Below are 19,023 nucleotides of genomic sequence, written 5' to 3' on the forward strand. Positions count from 1 at the left end.
CCGAAGTTTATTAAAGACTTGACAACTAATTCTGATACTTCAGCCAATCTCACGAACTGCGAAGCTCCTAGCTATCTAAGCAGAGCCTTAGATAAGACTAAAGTCGGTCAGGAGTGGAAAGGCCGCAGGTCATTAAGCGTTACCCAGCATGCACCATCTTGTTTTGCTCTTGTTTTCTATGCCTTCACAAAGGACTACATACAGCAATCCTCTATATCAGCCGTCTAACCAGAGGAGGCGTTCCAGTGTCTCTTTCAATTCTACTGTCCTCCTTAATAATTCTCATCCGGCTTGCATGTGACACTAGTATGTTGTGAGCTGTGACTAGGCTAATAAGCGTCTTTTCGTTATGGTTTGAGTAGAAAACTTACAAGCTTTCCGTTCGCTCTCTTGCAAATGATCTTGTCGCTTTTTGCATGCCCCTAAAGCATTCCATATCAATCTGATTCGTCTGTTAACCCTTTCGGAAATTTCAATTTATATCGTTGTTAGCGACTAGTGTATTTCTTGCGCTGGTTCAGTTGCCAATCGGATACCTTTCCGGTCTTGCTCCTTCTAACGACATTCCAATGTGCTATTGCTGAAATTTCCGCTTTTCTATCGTCATATCTGTTGATATTATTTATGTCGTTTCCAGCACTATCAGCTATCTTAACAGCTTTCCTCATCTCAAAGACTTGTGCCTGGAGGATACTACACTATTTCGGTAGCTGAAGGCTTGTCTGAGATGTAGCTCCATGTCATAGATTAGTCAAACTCTATGATCCATTTTGGACCCGCCCGTGTAAATGTTCAACGTTCAGCTCTTAGGTCGCATGCCCTGGGCCATCCACCCTCTTTTATTGTGACTTGAAACCTTCTCTACCAGATAGAGCATAAGGGTATGTGGTCTATTTTATCCACAGTGTAGCCGTTGGTGTGGTTCTTAGTTCTCTTGTTATTTAAAATTAAACTTTTAGACAGTACCTCCGACGAGCTTTTGATAATTATTGACCAGCGGATTTCGATTTATGGATTTTCCTAAAAAATGATTTCTAGAGGCTTAAAGAAATCAATATTATCTATAAAAGTAAACACTAAAAGTATTCAAAAAATAGTCACATTAACCTTAAGACCAATAATTCTACATGAAAAAATCTGTACATAGGTATTGCACAATTTGTAGGGAGTTTTAGCAGAAAGCTTACAAATACCATACAATGGAATATTAGTAGGTCAAAGGGAACATAAATTCTAAAAACTTGATATTTCGTTAGAAAACCGAAGCTGTCATACACTGCAAAACAAGTCTTTTTGATTTTGTAATAAATATTTTCACTCACCTTCGACACTCTTTTGCTCAAAGTCCATTATGCTCATCACAATGGTATTTAAGAAATCTTGTGTGATTGTTTCCGTGATATTTACGGGGTCAAAGTAAAGATAGCTACGACGMTGGCGYAYACTCTCCACCGTAGRTAACACAGGTTCACGCTGTAACAACCCATCATCAAACGACGGCAGCGAACGGCGACGGCGACTGCGGAACAAGGCCAAACTGATATGCGACTGCTGTAGCGGTATATTGTCTGGCCCAAATTCCAAGCACTTGCCATTGACGCAATAACGTTCCTCGRTGTTTGAGCATTTAGTGCCCAGCGGAAAGTGCCCATACCGGCCATTCACYAAATAGAAGCGATACTTAATAGATTCATCCTGGCAGCCGACACGACAACTCCTATCCGGCTCATCGACGCTCGCCGCAATTTGAGTGCCATAGCCAGAGAGGCCGCGCACTTTTTGCTTGTAGCGCGCACAAGTGTGTTCCGCATGTTCGGTGGCCGACAGTAAACGTTCACAAGGCTGCAATAATTCAACAGTAAATTTGAAAATTATAATAATATTACAAAAAAAAAAAAAAAACACCAAAAGCAAATTAAAAGCTGGAAAATTTATTGGCGCACAAAAGTTGTGCTCATATTTAACTGTATACCTTGGCGGTATGCGTGCACAACTGTATGTTATTGGCACCGGTGCGACGCGAGGTCACCACTTGAATGCCCTTCGATTTGGCCATGCAACTCGAATGACAACCCGATTTGACAATCCATTCGGGCTCTGCTGCCGCCGCCGTTACTGACGTGTCCAGCGCCACCAAAGAGGCCGAGACGGGAGGTGGCGGCTTCGGCGGCTGTGGCTGMGCTACGGGTTGCGCTGTGTCACGCAGCGGATAACTATATTTATTCCACKGCTGATAGCCGCCCGATTTACGTTTGTAGGGCGATTCGCGCTCCTGACCATGGAWATTGCGTACGGCCACCTCTGCAATAAAAAAGGCGAAATAGTAAATGCCACCTTTCCAAACGCGCCGAAATTACTCACCATTCTCGTATTTACTGCGATATGTTGTTGGTGCATAAATGTTGTACTGTGGTATGTTGTTGTTGTTATGATAATTTTTATTATAACTTAAGTTATTGCCACTAGCGGTGGTGACATGCACCGTGTTGTAGCGTCGACTCTCCGATTCCTCGGCACGTGCTGGTGACGACCTACGTTGCTCGCAAAAATGCGGATCCAATTTGTAGTAGTTGTGTGTCGAGTTGTCACATGAGAACTTCTCACACCGCCCACTAATGCAGTATGATATATCTTCGGCTTTGTAAAGTGTGGTGCGGCATGTGGTGCCCTCAGGGAAAGTCCAACGGCGCGTTTTAGTGCCATTCGTTTTCGTGCGGCAGTAAACTTTGCAAGATTCCTCTACAAAAATGTACATGAGGTCATAAAAATGTAGTTCTAGTAGTTTTTTTTACTTACCAATATCACCAATTATCTGCACGCCCTCGCCCGTCAGCTCTGCATCCGACTTTTGCGCACGACTACACTTGTCATAAGCGAATTCTTCAATTGTCATAACGATTTTCGAGCTGTAACAATCTTTGGCTACGCAAGACTCATATTTATGGGCAGGGCCGAGACAGCGTCTATAATGATCCACACAACGACGTGAGTATGTGCGCAGACCTGTGCTGCCTTCGAGCAGACGCCGCGAAGGTCCATAGAGACATCCAGAGGCACATTCACTCGCATCGCTCCATTCACTCCAACTAACAGGCTACAATCAGAAAAAAACGATTTTGGCATAAAGTAGAAATAGGTCATGTTTGCAAGGAGAAGTACAGAGTTTTTCCGGAAAGCAGTAGGGCTGAATTTCTTCCGCCGCGACTGTAATTCAATTCGTGCGCCCACCGACTAGATTCGGTAGAGGGCGTTCCTAGCTAACTTGGAGAGTCAAGACAAACATTTACGCGCGACGTGTTTCTGTGATTGTGTTTCAGTGGTCCCAGGCCTTTTTGGAGGGCCGGGAAGAAGTCGCTAATGAACATCGGAAAAATTAGCAAACATAAAGTGAAAACGATGCTCATTGCCTTTTTTGACATCAAAGGCATCGTCCGCTAACCATGGCCGGCATCCCAAGCCTTCCGCAGCCGCCCTACAACCCAGATGTGGTCCCCCCGGACTTTTTTTTGTTTCCTTGCCTGAAAAATCCGATGAAAGGCAAGCATTTAAGCTAACAGAGGAGATCTAAGCAGCATGCTCCTCGATTCTCACGGCGACTCCGCAGAATGTCTACCGTAACACCTTCAAAGCTTGCAAATCGCGCTAGCAACGCAGCGTCGACGCAGAAGGAGGTTCACATATTAATTTTACTTACCATTCTATTTTCAACCYTAGGTGCAGTCAAAACGAATAACATAGGTCACTCACCTTATTGTAGTTGTATTCATGCAAATAGTGTCCCGTTTTACTCGATTCCAAGAAATTCGACTTCTCATAACCCACTTTACTAGCAGTTGATGCAAGCTTAGGCGTGTGATAAGGCTCAACATRAGCGGGACGTACTACACAAGTACCGCTACGGCACCACTGTAATATTCAAAGTTCTATATACAAGTCAAAAATAACAAAAACGGATAGAAAACTAACCATATTCGRGCCACATGTGGTGCCCTCCAAAGCCGGATGCGACGTCCAAGTATAACGATCGCGCTGGCAGTGTAAATCGGTACAAATATCGGATTGCTTTTGATTTTTAGCACGCATTGAAGGACGTCCATACTTAAGCATGCACTGCTGATCGGCATCGAAGCGTTCGCCCGGCAGTATGCCCTCAGCCAAGTGATCCAAATTGTTGGCAAATTGACCGTGATCGAAGAGGCAGCTGCCTAAACCTTTTCTGGAGAGAAAAATAAYGATTTAGGATAATATGTTTCTTTATATTGTAAATATATTTATTTATTAAAACCGTTGTTAATATTTATAAAAATATTTTTTCAGATGTTACTCACCTCAAAAACTTTTCCAAATAATCACGCGAACAGTCCGACCATGTCGTCTTGCCACTGCCCAATGTAGGCGACATAATGTATCGTGTGGGATCACAATTCCGGTCGTTTATGGTATCGTGACGCATGCCAAGGCTACATAAATTATGATGGAAAATTGAAAAAATATGGCAATAAATCAAATATTTTACTGCATTTTGCATTGCACGAATTCACTCACTTATGTCCGATCTCGTGCGCTACAACGAAAACACTTTCGAAATGTTTGCCCTCGTTGATGGTGCATGAAGACGTATTTGTGCACATGCCGGACACTGGTGCAAGACCAACCACCTGATTGATCTTCTTACCGCCTTTATCCACAACGTACAAGTCGAGACCTAAACGAAAAATAAGATATGAGAAAAATTTAACATGTTTGTAGAGAGTAGAAAGCTTTAAGAGAGATAGCAGTTTTAAAACAGACAGTAGCAAATTATTAATGAAATATCTGACAACTATAAAGCTTTCTCTCATTTCACTAACTTTATCAAAAAATACAATTTATTACGAGTAAAAAACTCGAGTGACACTCCCCACAGATACCACGACCTCTTTAGCATCTGCGCTGCCCACAACGATTTCATAAAACTCACCTGTTAAGATCACTGCATGATCGTAATGCATGGTGTCACTATCCTGCGGCGGATTTAAACGTTGCTGCCACTCGCAAAAATTACTCAAATAAGTGTCAATATCATCGGAGCGGCGTAAACTAGACGGATCATTGTAAAGTATCTCCAAACGTTTCAATACGAAGTTGATGCGACGCCCCAGCGAGCGATCGTGATACAACAGTTGAACGGCATTTATCATTGCCAATACAAAACGTATCATTTGGCTTTCGGTATTGTCGGGAAAATTCTTCGACATATGCTGGAAGAGATCACGATCAACAAAGATCGCTGTCTCAATGTACAGATCTTGTGGTATCATCGTGCTGCCCGAGGCTATGTTACGACGCCGGCGACGACGTCGATGCTGTGGTTGGTCATCGTGCTTTTTACTTTTAACAAYGTTTTCTTCATTGTTGTTGTTGTTGTTGTCATCGTGCATCAAATCGATGTGCTTAAGCAGCGTTGACGCTTCTTTCGCTTGTTGTTGTTTCCTATGTTGGTGATGTTCTTTTTGTTTTCTTTGGTGTTGTGGCACTTTCTCCGGCTTCTGTTTGGCGGCTAGTGCTTCTTGTTGTTGACGATGCAAATGCTGTCGCTGTCGCTGATGCTTCTGACGCTGAAATTGTTGTTGCTCCTCGCCGTTGTTGTGATGATGATAACGTGGCTTATAACGTAAATTTATATCCACATATTTCTTTAGTTTATCGACTCTTCCATTGTGATGATGTGTGTAGTTATATGTGGTATCTTCTGGGTATTCTTCGTGGGTCACATAGCCAGTATTACGCACTGGACGTGCCGTGTATTCACCTACGGTAGGCTCTAACGCGAAGTCGTTCAACTCGTTGAAACCCTCCTCTTCTGGCTCAAATTGTACGCTTGCGTTGAGTACACTCGCTGCCAGTGGCATAACGGCTGATTCTCTTGAGTCTTTGGGTGGCAGGTGATAGTTCGATTCGAGTATTACGTGGGTTGAGTTGCCGAAACGTGCTGGCAGTGGATGAATTATGTAGTTGGTGGAGTTGTGATGGAAAACACCACGCTGAAAATTATAATTTAGTGACAATTTTCTAAATCTAAAAAATTAGTTGGATTAGTTATACGTGTAGTTCAATAAGTTGAAGAGTGGCGAATCGAACAGCAACTATAAATCACCTATACCGGTATAATTGAATAGCACATGGAACGATTAATTCATATATCAATAAGTATACACTTTTTTGTGCTGAATCTGTCGATTCATGTGAGGAAACCCAATTTAAATTAGACACCAATTTTGTAGTACTCAGTAGAAATCGGCACTGACGCTATAAAATATAAAATAAAATATACAGACCCTATAAAAAGTATATAAATTATCATCGTACGAGCTGAGGTGATTTAGCAAACCTGCTTTCCAAGTCCCTAGTCCGTATGCCCGTTTCCAGTCTAGCCCCTCAGTTTTTAATTATCTAAAAAATTTCACATTTTGTTTTTGCATGGCAACTTTTTTTTTTGTTAGAGATATTCATTACCATCTTCAGAGCAACCTAAGGTATTTTTTTTTCTGTTGTTTCTCAGTTTTACTCCCTAATATTTTACTCCCCTCTATCTTTTTTGAACAGATTTAACAAAATTAGTTAGGTGAGGTGACCCAACCCACTGAATGGCAAAGAAAGTATAACGCCGATTCCCCAATCGATGGCATCGGAAGAACAACAATGCGGCAGTGGCCGATGTATTGCCGGCCGAGCTATTCAAACACGGCAGCGAAGAAAGATAAGGAAAATGCATCGGCTTCYTTGTTAAATATGGTCAAACGAAAGCATGCCTAACGATWGGAATTTAAGTGGCTTCTGGCCAAACCACAAAAAGGGGCCCCACAATCTGCGTCAACTACGGTGGGATAAGCCTCTCAGTGAAATATTAAAGTCAATAACCTGATTGGACCTTATCAGTGTCCTAAAAAATATACAACTAACTCGATATTCACCATGCGCCAAGTCTTGGAAAAGACCGTGGAAGGGGGTCGAAACTAATACGGCTGTATAAATTGACGCTTGAGCACTACTAAAAACTCCGTCAATACCCGGAAAGACCTCCCCGACCTGTTCGATACCAAACGAGGTTTCAGAAAAGGCGACYCCTTTTCATGAGACTGATTCRATGGAAGAATGAGCTATATGAGATATACGACGACATTGACAGAGTTCATAGTTTCAATTAAAAGATAGCGGCTTGTCATGTCGTCCGAATGAACGAAAACACTCCAACTCTGAAAGAAGGTGAAGACCTCCACTCCGYTGGAAAGACCAGGTCGAGAAGGACCTGGCTTCGCTTGGCGCCACATAACAAAAAGGAGAAACGACTGGCGCGCTGATGTTAACTTGCACTAGTAAAGAAGAAGAGGAATTGCGATCCACTTATATATTCATAACATGTTTTGGAAGGAATACGGGCTTGCCTTGAGCGCATAGCTATTTTTAGCGAACTTTTGCGAAGATGAGAGGAAATGATAACGGAAGTACACTGACATATTTGACCTTTTAAGAAGATAAAGCTCTGAATCGAGGATATATATGTTTTTAATAGTATGTACTCCCTCGTCCAGTATAGTCTTCTGCTTTGAACCTTACGGTTTCTCTTCTCTCATGTCTTTTGTAGCAGCTCAGTGAAAAAACGAAGAAATTCCCTTAGCCAAAGATCTTTAAAACTATTGCTAATGAGACTATCCTCACACTATATCAAGTGACCCGTGCACTCTACTTTCCACCTACATATATGTATATTCAATCCGCTGGCTTTACCAATATGGACCACATTACTAACAGYTGTGCGTCTAACTTTTGTGGCTTGTACACACACTCGCACTCCTCCCAATCGCGGCACACACGCCACATCACAAATATTTCTCACCGCTTCGTTGATTTTCCATTCATCATTATTTTATTGTATTGTAACTTGTTGCCATTGTTGTTTTGGTTTTGCTACTTACCACATTTTCATCATCGCAAAGGTCAAGTGCTGAATTTTCATTACTGTAAAAGCAACGCTCATACCGCGCGGCTAATTTATGCGAATCCTCAATGAACTGCGTCGAGTTGGCATAGCGTCGGATGAATACAAAAGCATCGTCGATTAGTTTCGGTGTCTGGCGTAGCTGTAGGTGCACCGATTGGTCGTTGTCTGCAACAAAAGAAATTAAACAGTTATCTATGTGCATATATTGCAAATAAACAAGGCTGTGAAGATCGAAATGTGTAGCGCAGTTGCCAAAGACAGCGGCACCAAACGGCGCAAAAGTACTCGCCAAAGAAGGCGAAATACCATACTTGTACGCGCATATATTAATATTTTTTCTTATATGCAATCTGCATAGATATCTAAATATTAAGGCAGTATGCACCGCAGTTAGCGCATGTTGCATGCAACGGTGATCGCGCCACTGCAATGCTGTACGCAGCGGCATCCACTAACCGCTTTTCCRCTCATCGCACCGGCACTTCACTTCAAGCAGCATTGACCGGAATAATAAGTATTGCTTCCGAAGTACGAGCAGCTTGCTGCAAGATCAAAGACGGCACTAAATCATATGCGGTAACGATCTAAATGCAAAAGAAGAACARCGAATAATCGAAGTATGCAGTGTTTACCTATAAGCTTGGAATGCGTGTAATTATGTTGGTGATGACTGCTAACTATAGAATTCTTTTTCGCTCAAGGTCAATTTTCTAAAGGAATTTTGATCTAAATTTGTTGCAAATGCAAACTTCAGATAGTTTGAAGCTAATATAGAATGGAGATTAACTTTTACTCGAGTTCAGTTCTGGCAGTAAATCCCACATGTATATAACCCTCTGTTTCAAGAATGACCCGGACTGACACAGAGCTACATCACTTTCAAAATATGCTCTTGAGCCAATACAAGCATGCCTCTTTATCCAATTTTCCATATATTTCACTGCCTTCAGCAAATTTTGATTTTATCAGTTTCTGCTCATTTTCATTGTTTCGGCTTCATATTCAAGAACCCACGTCTTGTCACCAGTAATGATGAGTTTAATGAATGTGGAGTCCTCAGCTAAGTTGTCATCGTCGATCCCTACTCAACGTCATTTTTGCAAAAGATTCGGGTATTTTTGTACACTCTAGGTCATCAAACAAACAAGGGTTGCACTCAAGACGCGGCTCTCACGTCACTGTGGACAGTGATAACTTCGAAGTCGTAGATAATGGCGTCTATTTTGGGACCAGCATTAAGCAACAACAATGTCAGCCTCGTAATCCAACGCAGAATTACTCTTACCTACAGTGCTACTTTGGACTGAGTGGGCAATTGAGAAGTAAAGTGATCTCTCGACGAACCAAACTCTATAAGTCACTYATCATCCTCGTCCTATTATATGGTGGGGAGGCATGAAGGATGACAACAACTGATGAGTCGACGTTACGAGTCTTCGAGAGAAAGRTTCTGCGAAAGATTTATGGCCGTTACGCGTTGGCCACGGCGAACGTCGCATTCGATGGAACGATGAGCTGTATGAGATATACGACGCCATTGACATAGTTCAGCGAATTAAAAGACAGCGGCTACGCTGGCTAGGTCATGTTGTCCGCATGGACGAAAACACTCCAGCACTGAAAGTGTTCGACGCAGTACCCGATGGAAGCAGAGGAAGAGGAAGACCTCCACTACGTTGGAAAGACCAGGTGGAGAAGAACCTAGCTTCTCTTTTAAATATACAATAAATAAGTTAGAACTGACACTCTTAAGCACGGAATTCATATTCGCGAACTCTTCGCTAATATTTTCGAACACAATAGATTTATGTGCGAAATTCCGTCAATAAGTAGCCAAGAAGTAATCTGGAAATTYAATCACATAATCCAGCTGCAATTGTTTTGCACAAAAAATAGATCGAAAGCGCATTTATCTTGCAATGGCTGCTCGAACTATCAKTCTTCTGACACTTAAGAATGCACTCAAGCCAGAGTACATTTCAACTGAAGCGATTTGATGTATTGTGTTTGTCGTGATTATCATACCTTTTATTTGCACGGAGACAACGTCCTCACTCGCTGCGCTTGCCGTTTGCGGTTGCAYRTCGGCGCTTTGACTCYCTGCGGTGGCGCTGGTGTCAGAACGTTTGACACGATGCGATAAGTTATGTGCTGGTTGTTGCTTTTGTTGTGACTTGAAAGCTGCCGGCGTTACTGGATCGGCAGCAAAAGTGGCTGCAGCGTCAACTGCATTCGCTCCATCGACATCGCTGGCATCTGTTAGATGTTGCAAATGCACCAATTTCAGTGGACGCCCTGCAAGCAAAGAATGCGGTGGGTAATTATTTACAAATTTATAAATRTAGGTATGTGCACAAACAAGTTCTGAAAGGCAGAAAAGTAAACARCCAGCAGACAGGGTGGTCACGAAGGAGCAGGGGTATATTTGCTGTCTGTCCATTTATAGCCTTTTGGCTTATATCTGCGTCTATCTATCTGTCTATCTGTCCAAACAGCTAATCGTTTGTCTATTCAAGTACCATTGCCGTTGGCAGCTYAGAGCAGATACAGTATGCAGCTATCACTATCGATTCCAATTGAACTTCGCATTCAGTAGTACAAGTATCTGGTCCAAGTCGGTATCTATGTAATATGTGTGTTTTTAGATTTATTGCGAACTTATACTTTGACCCTATATTTATGTATGTACCGTATATTTAAGTAAAGACTTCAGAGCATTTCTGTAATATTTATATCGTATGAGTGGCCGTAAAGCAACATGTTCAGGCTGCCAGTACCGGGTGTCATTTACATATATGTATTTCATATGCCAGTAATAAGAAGAAGAAGAAGTAACGGAAGAATACGTATTATATTATAGGTACATTAAGCAGCCTGTGTGCTGGTACTCGGGAAACCCCCTTTTTATTAATTCATTTTCATTCATTAATCAACTGATTAAAAAATTGTACGAAACTTCGACTTATCGCCTATCAGCGCTATTTAAGTCAAATATTTCGTTACAATTTAGCTAAACCTTTATGAGCTTATTGCAAATATTATCACTGATTTTGCAAAATYATCAATTTCACTTTCTGAATGTATACTCGTCTATATTTATGTAAACATRTCTCATAAAAAACACATTTAAATAGAAGGGCAAGCTATGAAATATACTGGGTAAACCAAATATATATTTTATTGAGTGCTGTCAGAACCCTGMTTTTTAGTTCACAATTTTTAATTGACTGTTTCCATACTTTGGCTCACCTYCTTTCTTTTTTCCAAATATTAACTCCTTTTCATGTTCAGCCAAATGATCACCGAGCGAACTTTCCTTAATCTGAAAATAAAAAGGATTATGATTATGATTAGAAAAAACTGGATATGAAGATTTTTTCGAATACTTTATAAAAAGGTAAAATAAAATAATAAAGTTAAAATAATAAAGTTAAAATTTTCTAACTAAGCAAATAAAAATTCAGAAAAGGATCTTCAACAATTTAAGGGGTTGCGTGGGTTAACGAGTTTCAAAAAATCCATTTTTTTAATGTGTATTAAGTTCTACAAGACCCCTAAAATATTGTCCTAAACTTTCAAGTTGATCCGGATACACTGGAATGGCGTCGCAATGGCCAATAAATTTTTTTTTTTTCAAAATTTCTGAATTTCTTTGTTAATAGTGTAGGTTTGTACCAATAAAAAATTCTAATAAATTATTTCCTTTTTTATATGAGAAAAAAAAATTTGAAGAAAAGCTATTTTTACTCGAAGAAACTCATGCAACCCCTTAATACCTACCAAATAGCCACATAAAAATTGCAATTGAGTTATAAAAAAATTAGAGAACTTTAGGATATTTAAGCTTAAGATAGCCATATAAAAATTGCGACTGAGTTATAAAAAAATGAGTGAACTTTACGATATTTAAGCTTAAGAAGTTTTAAGCCAATTCTTCTTTTCTCAGAAAATCGACGGAGCCAGCAATCAATTGTTACATTTTTAGACTGTAAACAATCCCTGTGAACAGGTTCAAAAATTTTAAAATTTTATAAAAATTATATTTAACAAGTAAGGAAGAGCGAAGAAAATTTGGAATAGTTCGCTTCGTTTCTTCTTGCCCTGGGAAAACTCAGAAGAAGAAGCTAAACGAGATGCCATATTAAAATTAAWCTGGTCAAACGCAATATAAAAATTTTATAATATCACAACCTTTGTTTATTAAACTCAGAACTTAGAGCTTTACGTGATACAATGTACGAAGAAAATCTGATTTTTTTCCAATTTTTGTTATATATACATACTTACATATAAAGTTACATATCGTCACCCAATATGCAAAATAACGTAACAACATTTTCGAAAACTTACAGAGGAAAGAATGAAACACGTAATAAAATGGAACATGAGTGAAACAAAATTTAAATATTRGTTAAAACTGATTATATATCTGATAGCAGAACCATAAAATGTTGGACATACTATATGTACTTATATACATGYAATTTGAWGTAGTGGATCGTAATCCATCAACCACTCAATTTCGAATTTTTTGATCATACGTTATTTTRCATTTTACGTGACGATATATTATTATATGTAAAGTTAGCTCATACTTGTACATGACGAAGATACATAGACAAGAGGAAGTTTATAATTTACAAGATTAACACCTAAGTAGACTTATTTACTACCTTTAATGAAGCTGTCAACAGCTGCTCGAAATRGGCAGCTAATGACGACCTAAGCAGCTAATGATGAACTTCCCAACGCCAAACCAACGCACTCACACACCCACCATTTGCAACAACATGTAACAAAGTGTAAGTTTACGACAGCACTTGAAGGTGGCTGCAAATTTTCCATACAATTTARAAAATAACAACAAATTTAGTAAACAAAGTAAGTTGCAATTTTACGCAAATATGCGCATGAACTTCAGCTGCAGATTTTGCCACTTAATTTGGAGAAGAAAAGAGGCGTAACAGCCAGCAAAAATACAACAAATACATTGCAGACACATCGTACTTTAGCTTCCGCTAACATCAAGCTCAAAGTTGGAAAATATGCATATATATATATATAACAACAAATCTATTATACCAATTATGCCAACAACATAACGAGAACAGCTACACACAGCGAGCGATATAAACTATAAGCGTCTGCAACGAACCATGAAGCGCAAAGCAGCATTATTTGTTGACGCGCTACAACAAATGCCGCGGTAAACACTACTAATTGCCGGCAAGGGCATTGAAGGCTRGCTGAAGTCAGAAGGCAACAACAAYATCAATATCGGGCAAAAGTAGGTGGCTTTTTTTCACCATGAAAATGAACCAAATTAAAACCACACACATAAAAGCCGAATTCACCAAAAACCATTCACGCATAGTATACCCGCTTACGTACACAAACACACACACACAAAAGCGCAGACACCGTCAGGTGGCGATGAAAAGTGCCGGAAAAGCACGCACGAATTCGAAGCACTTGAACCGACTGTATGAATGCGATAAAAAAACAACAAGCGCAACAATAATAAGCACCACAATGGTAGCAACAACAACCAAACCGAGTACCAAAATCAGCGAACCGTATTAATAGAAACGTCAATGTTAGTGTGTTGTGGCGCTTCAGCCAGCGCCAGCTTCCGTAGCCGGCAAAAAGAGGCGGTAAGCCAYCCATAATGGCCACTCGCATTTTAATTTATTTACARGCATGTCACAGTCAGACGCGTATTGCCGACGAGTATGTGCCGCTAAACTATAAATTTGTATACCCTGAACAGGCTATATTGACACCCAGAACCCTTTAAAATATACACGATATATGAATGATCGCCGTGACGAACTGAGTCGATTTAGCCAGGTCCCTGTGTCTGTATACGAGTATAGGCGCTTGTGCGTTTGTAAAACTTTTTTATGTGACAAGATATCTTCACGAAATTTGGTCGAATTATTGTCAAAGCCAACAGCAAACTCGAAGTATATTGTTTAGATCGGAGCGTTATTTCACATAACTTATAAACCGACAAATTAAGTTCTTATATGAAAATGCGAAAGGTATTAAAGCTTCAGTGCAGCTGAAGTTTATCAATAGTTTTATCAAGACAAGAGTGGGACAAATAGAATCTCTCCTCTTTCAGCGATGCTTTATGCTTAACTAATGGATCTGTATGGGTTATTTACCATATAATAAATGAGCCTTGTCTTCGGTTCTCTCGGCTATTGAGATATAGACGACAATCCATCCCCTTATTTTTCAGGCTTCACAGCGCCGAATCAAAAGCAATTAACTTGATAACTACTTGCAAATGCTGTCAAAATAGTCGAGAGTCTTAATGCCATCTAACAGTGTGCACTCCATCGACATCGATGCAGGCGARCTAAGCCGAKRWKRRRWKRAAAAAAACAGATTCACATAGCAATAGGAGAAGTTATCGTAGCTTAAGCCGTATTCGTTCACTTCTATATTTCGTTGTTAGTTAATTATATTTCTGAGTCTTGTGTCGAGTTGATCCTCTCACCCAAAGTGACGCAGGAACCCACATGGTCCCCTGTAAACTTCCTTAGTTGCCGCCCGAAGCGAACAAAGTTTGCCAAAAGTTCAGCCCGTACCAGCAACGTAAAAATCAGATGTTCTCTTTTTTTCCTATGAACAATGTTGACTTTGCTACTTTTCAAKTAAAATTTTTAGTTATATAAAATATCAAAGCTAAAAGCAAACTATTGAAAATAGTTTAGATATTTATAAATAATTGCATTCGGCTCTGATTTTGATTTAGATTAAGAAAATTACAAACATATTGAAGACAATTTTTRTAATTACTACAGTATAACGAGACTGGTAACCCTGTGATGTATGAGAGCAATCAGCTCATTCGTTTCTACCAGAAAAATCCAAATCGTGGGAAATTCTACGGTTTCGTACGATAAAGTGGGTGGTAGAGCAGTGTTATCCAATCAATTATTGTGCTCTCATAAGATAGGTCGTGTGAGCTGATTAGAGCTGCAGACTTACGTTGTACGCTGTTTCAGCCATTACAGAACGACGAAGCGCTTTGAGCCCACCATAAATTTGTTAAGGTAGCTAATTCAATCCCAGAAATAGGTTCACTGTCTGCCGAGTGGTTTCAACCTCAGTCAGGTAAAAGCTGGAAAGTCGAAAAATTAGTCTCTAGATGATTCCATCTCACGTTCTTCTATACAACTTTGGCATTTTGTGGCCGACAAGTTATAGAGCCTCACCCAAGTAAGTCTGCACTGCTCATCCAGAACCCCTTCAAAGGCGGGGAGATGAGCTTAGCTAGGAACTAGGAATTCAGAGGACATCTAATATTTTACTTTCACTGACAGGTTTTGGTATTTGATCAGCGATTGCCAAACTCAAGAAAAGTCTATACATCCTAAAGCTAAAGCTCAAGTGGCCAATGGAATTCTTAGTCGTTGCAAATATTATTAAATTTGGTTAGAGTACCCTTTCTAGCAAGCTCATCGGCTTTGCACCTTGAGKTACAAAGAGAATAAGATAGCAAAGAAACTCTCTCGAAGTGCGGCGGTTCGTAACATTCACATTTTTWAATAAGATATGAAACTAACGGTTTAAGCTCCTGTGATCACCTCTTCTTCTATATTGGAAAAAATATATATCTCACAATGAAATATATTCTCAGTCATTTTTTTTAAATCTCTCATTGTATTGGTTATCTAGAGTATGAACAAAAGAGTTTCATGCATGTAATCGCTGTGTGAAAAGTTCTCATGCGCATGCGTAACTTTTCAATGCTTACTACATTTTCATTATATGTATATAATAAAGTACATATATACATAATAAATTAGTTAYTGCAAACACGTAGTCATTATAGTCTGCTCCCCTTTCGTGATTCAAGTTAAATTTTTGCATTTGCGTATTCTCGACTGTACTCAACTTGGCAAGCCATTACATTGTGCTATACCGGAACGAGCAAATGTAATTTCTTCGATATATAAACATATGTATATGTACATCATACGAAGTCTCCTTTCTTTGGTACCTTTAATTTATAGGGTTTGTATGCGGTCATCCAATTATTTTGCTAATTATGTTGTCGTCGAGTTTTTATTCATAATTCTTTTGCCTTTAACCATGACAATAATATGAGTTCGTTAACGCAGGTCAATAACTTTGAGCAATTTACTAAAGCTTCAATTACTTTTTTATGCATTTTGATATTATATTACAGTTGACCTTTTAATTGGAATGTGACGAATCGAACATTTGGCTGRTGTAAATCAAATACATAGAGTTAGAATAATAAGCGGTTAGCACTTTCAATTATCTATCTACTATACATACTCTCCTGTATTAGATTTATTTGGATAACTTAGCTAGTAAAAAAGTAGCGAACAGAACAGGGTACAACATAAATAATATATACTCTAAACAAACCCTCTATCATCTAAGCTTCATGAAAAGAAACTCTGTAAATTATTATAAAATATCTTGAAGGCCAATGCCGTTCTTTGTTGTTTCAGTTCAGATTTTAATGTGCAATCATTATTACAAAGACTTTAAAGCCACTGAGAGTGATAAATTTTTGCCAGAAATCCGTTATTTGCTATTTTTGTATTTATTCTACAATATAAAGTTTACCATCAACAAATGACAGCATAATTACTCTCACGTATGAAACAAACGATCGGCGATCTAAAGTGTTGATAGAGTTCAATAGCTATTGTCACACAATATCACGGCCATAATTATTACTTCGTATCCGATTACTTGATCGATTCACATGAGTCAATAAAAATCTCATGCCATTAGTATTATTTCGCATGCATTTGTTTGAACTGTGACAAATAGAATGTAAAATGCGACAATTAATTTGCACACGCTTAAAAGATTCGATCATAGAAAACTACTGCAAGGCATGTGTGTAAATGCACCAGCTACCTCGCAGGAAAAAGAGCTAGTTTAAAATTGGTTGGTTCTTCATAACAAACCTTTCTACGGCTATTACTCGGGGGTTTCAATTGACACACCTTTTTATAATTTTTAACTAGTACGTAGTAGTTCACAAGTCTGCAGACGAAGATTATAAATGAAAATGTTAAAAACTCTAAATAATACTAATACTAAATAAAACTAAATATTATGGGCCCCTCGAAGGGGTGATAGGCTAAAGCGTGCGCTTTGATCAAATTTGATRCGGACTGAGCCATTTAAATTGCGCACGTAATACAAATCTGTGAGAAAAATCCAAGAATGATTTTAATAATAATAAATTTTCTATAATTTTTAGTGTCCAATGGAATCAGGTTGCAGAATCGTTGCAAACGTTGCCAAAGTGTTTTGAGGAGTTTATTATATCACGAACGCAAGTATTTAAGTGACAAAAGGTTTTCAGAGAAGGTCGTGAAGTCATCGAATCCTTGCCTCATACGAGTCGCCCACCCTTGTTGATGACGATAACATCGAAAAAGTTAAAAAAACATATTTGAAAGTTCGAAATTCATTGTCTTAGAAGCAGAGATATAGCAGAGTATCTCAACATATCTTATGGAACAACTCAATAAATTTAAAGAGCGTGTTACTACTTGAATCTTGTTCAAAAAGGAACTTGAGAAATGGTGCTTCGAAGGGACCTTAAATGAGAACCGTTACTGGTGACGAGACGTGGGTTTATCAATATAACGCCCAAATTCTCCAAAAATCTAGCGAACGTCGCTAACACGCTTGTATTGGTTAAAAGAAGAATATTTTGAAGCCAATAAAAAATTTTAACACAAATACTACTGTGATCATTGAAAGGTGAATTTTGTCCTTTTCAATCCCTTCCCGCTGCAATACACTTATGCCGACGAATTTTCCAGTCATCATAGCCCTTGGAAAAATCCTAAGTTGTGATGGCAATCCGAGAATTCTTTGATTTAGCTTTTATATCCTCAATTGAGTCGAAACGGTGTCCTCGGGGTGGTCATATGAATTTGTTGAATAGCCAGAAGCTACACGAAGATAAATCAGGCGCACCATATTAGTTGAAAATGTATCCAATGTTCACGAATAACGAGTATGAGATGGTGCATTATCGCACATCTTTGTTCAATAAATTCAGACAGAGTAAAAATCGAAGTACGCGAAGTAAAAATTAAAAATTCACCTTTGAATTTGATCATAGTACTACATAGACGAACATGTTGGTTTTTTGTGTCAGTAGGAATCAAATTTGTAAGCGTTTGTCTTGCTGCCTCAAAATTTAACTATTTTTATACGTATAATTATAATTTCAAATTCATTTCAATTATTATTACATTTGCAATATGTCTCAGTTTCTTACAGGGTAGCTTTATTTCTTTGAGTAAGCAAAATAAAACATGAAAAGCCGCCGATTTTATGCATCTTGTGTCTCTGCACTTCTAAACACATATAATATATACATATATATAAATTCTTACGTACATATGTATGTATATATATAAATGTACATATGTCGATATGTATAATTGCTTGCATTAATCAAAAATCGCATCTGAGGCGTATCTGGTAATGAATATGCAGCACATGCACATACATACTTACATCTGCACATATGCTATAGTATATATATATGTATAATCACCATGTGGTTGCAATATTTTGCAATTACGAAAATGTTGCTTAAGAAAAATGTTTAAACAACAATTAATTTCTATGAAATAATAGACAAAACCCTGCAGATGTGAATTATTGTTTCGTAAGAATACAAAACAACAGCAACAACTACCAAAGTGTAAAGGCAATTAAGGCAGAWTTTTTCACATGAAAGAATGTGTCTATGAAGTAGCTATTGCAAAGGCAACAACAACAACAGCAAATYGCATGCGACAAGTGTGAATGCACCACTCGAATTATATGCCGATTATGCGATTTCGTCTGTYAAGTGTCAAAATGCAGCTATGCCGAAAAACGAGACAAGCGCTGCTCAATAAGAAAATATTAGCAAAAAACTACTGGATTCAACTTRCACACAAAAATAACTCGATATTACGTGTTGCACGTTTGTAAAACTGGCAAGCACACAGACACACACACACAAAGCC

General features: G+C 38.8%; 1 protein-coding gene across 3 annotated transcripts in view; it reads right to left on the minus strand.

Moving 5' to 3' along the window:
* Positions 1-1,322: 1,322 nt before the first annotated feature.
* The window catches only part of LOC108966109, a gene marked incomplete at its 3' end in the record, with an annotated part of 34,154 nt that continues 16,453 nt past the window's right edge, over positions 1,323-19,023 (minus strand). For all 3 annotated transcript variants that reach the window (XM_018928857.1, XM_018928856.1, XM_018928858.1), the window contains 12 exon segments: positions 1,323-1,842; positions 1,973-2,301; positions 2,362-2,739; positions 2,797-3,094; positions 3,748-3,906; positions 3,967-4,216; positions 4,329-4,460; positions 4,546-4,705; positions 4,961-6,023; positions 7,956-8,146; positions 10,007-10,276; positions 11,231-11,303. In XM_018928857.1, the coding sequence (XP_018784402.1) occupies positions 1,323-1,842; positions 1,973-2,301; positions 2,362-2,739; positions 2,797-3,094; positions 3,748-3,906; positions 3,967-4,216; positions 4,329-4,460; positions 4,546-4,705; positions 4,961-6,023; positions 7,956-8,146; positions 10,007-10,276; positions 11,231-11,303 (3,823 nt within the window).

The sequence above is a fragment of the Bactrocera latifrons genome, unplaced genomic scaffold (genome assembly GCF_001853355.1).
Source record: "Bactrocera latifrons isolate USDA-ARS-PBARC rearing strain unplaced genomic scaffold, ASM185335v1 scaffold_155, whole genome shotgun sequence".
NCBI classification, from domain to species: Eukaryota; Metazoa; Arthropoda; class Insecta; order Diptera; family Tephritidae; genus Bactrocera; species Bactrocera latifrons.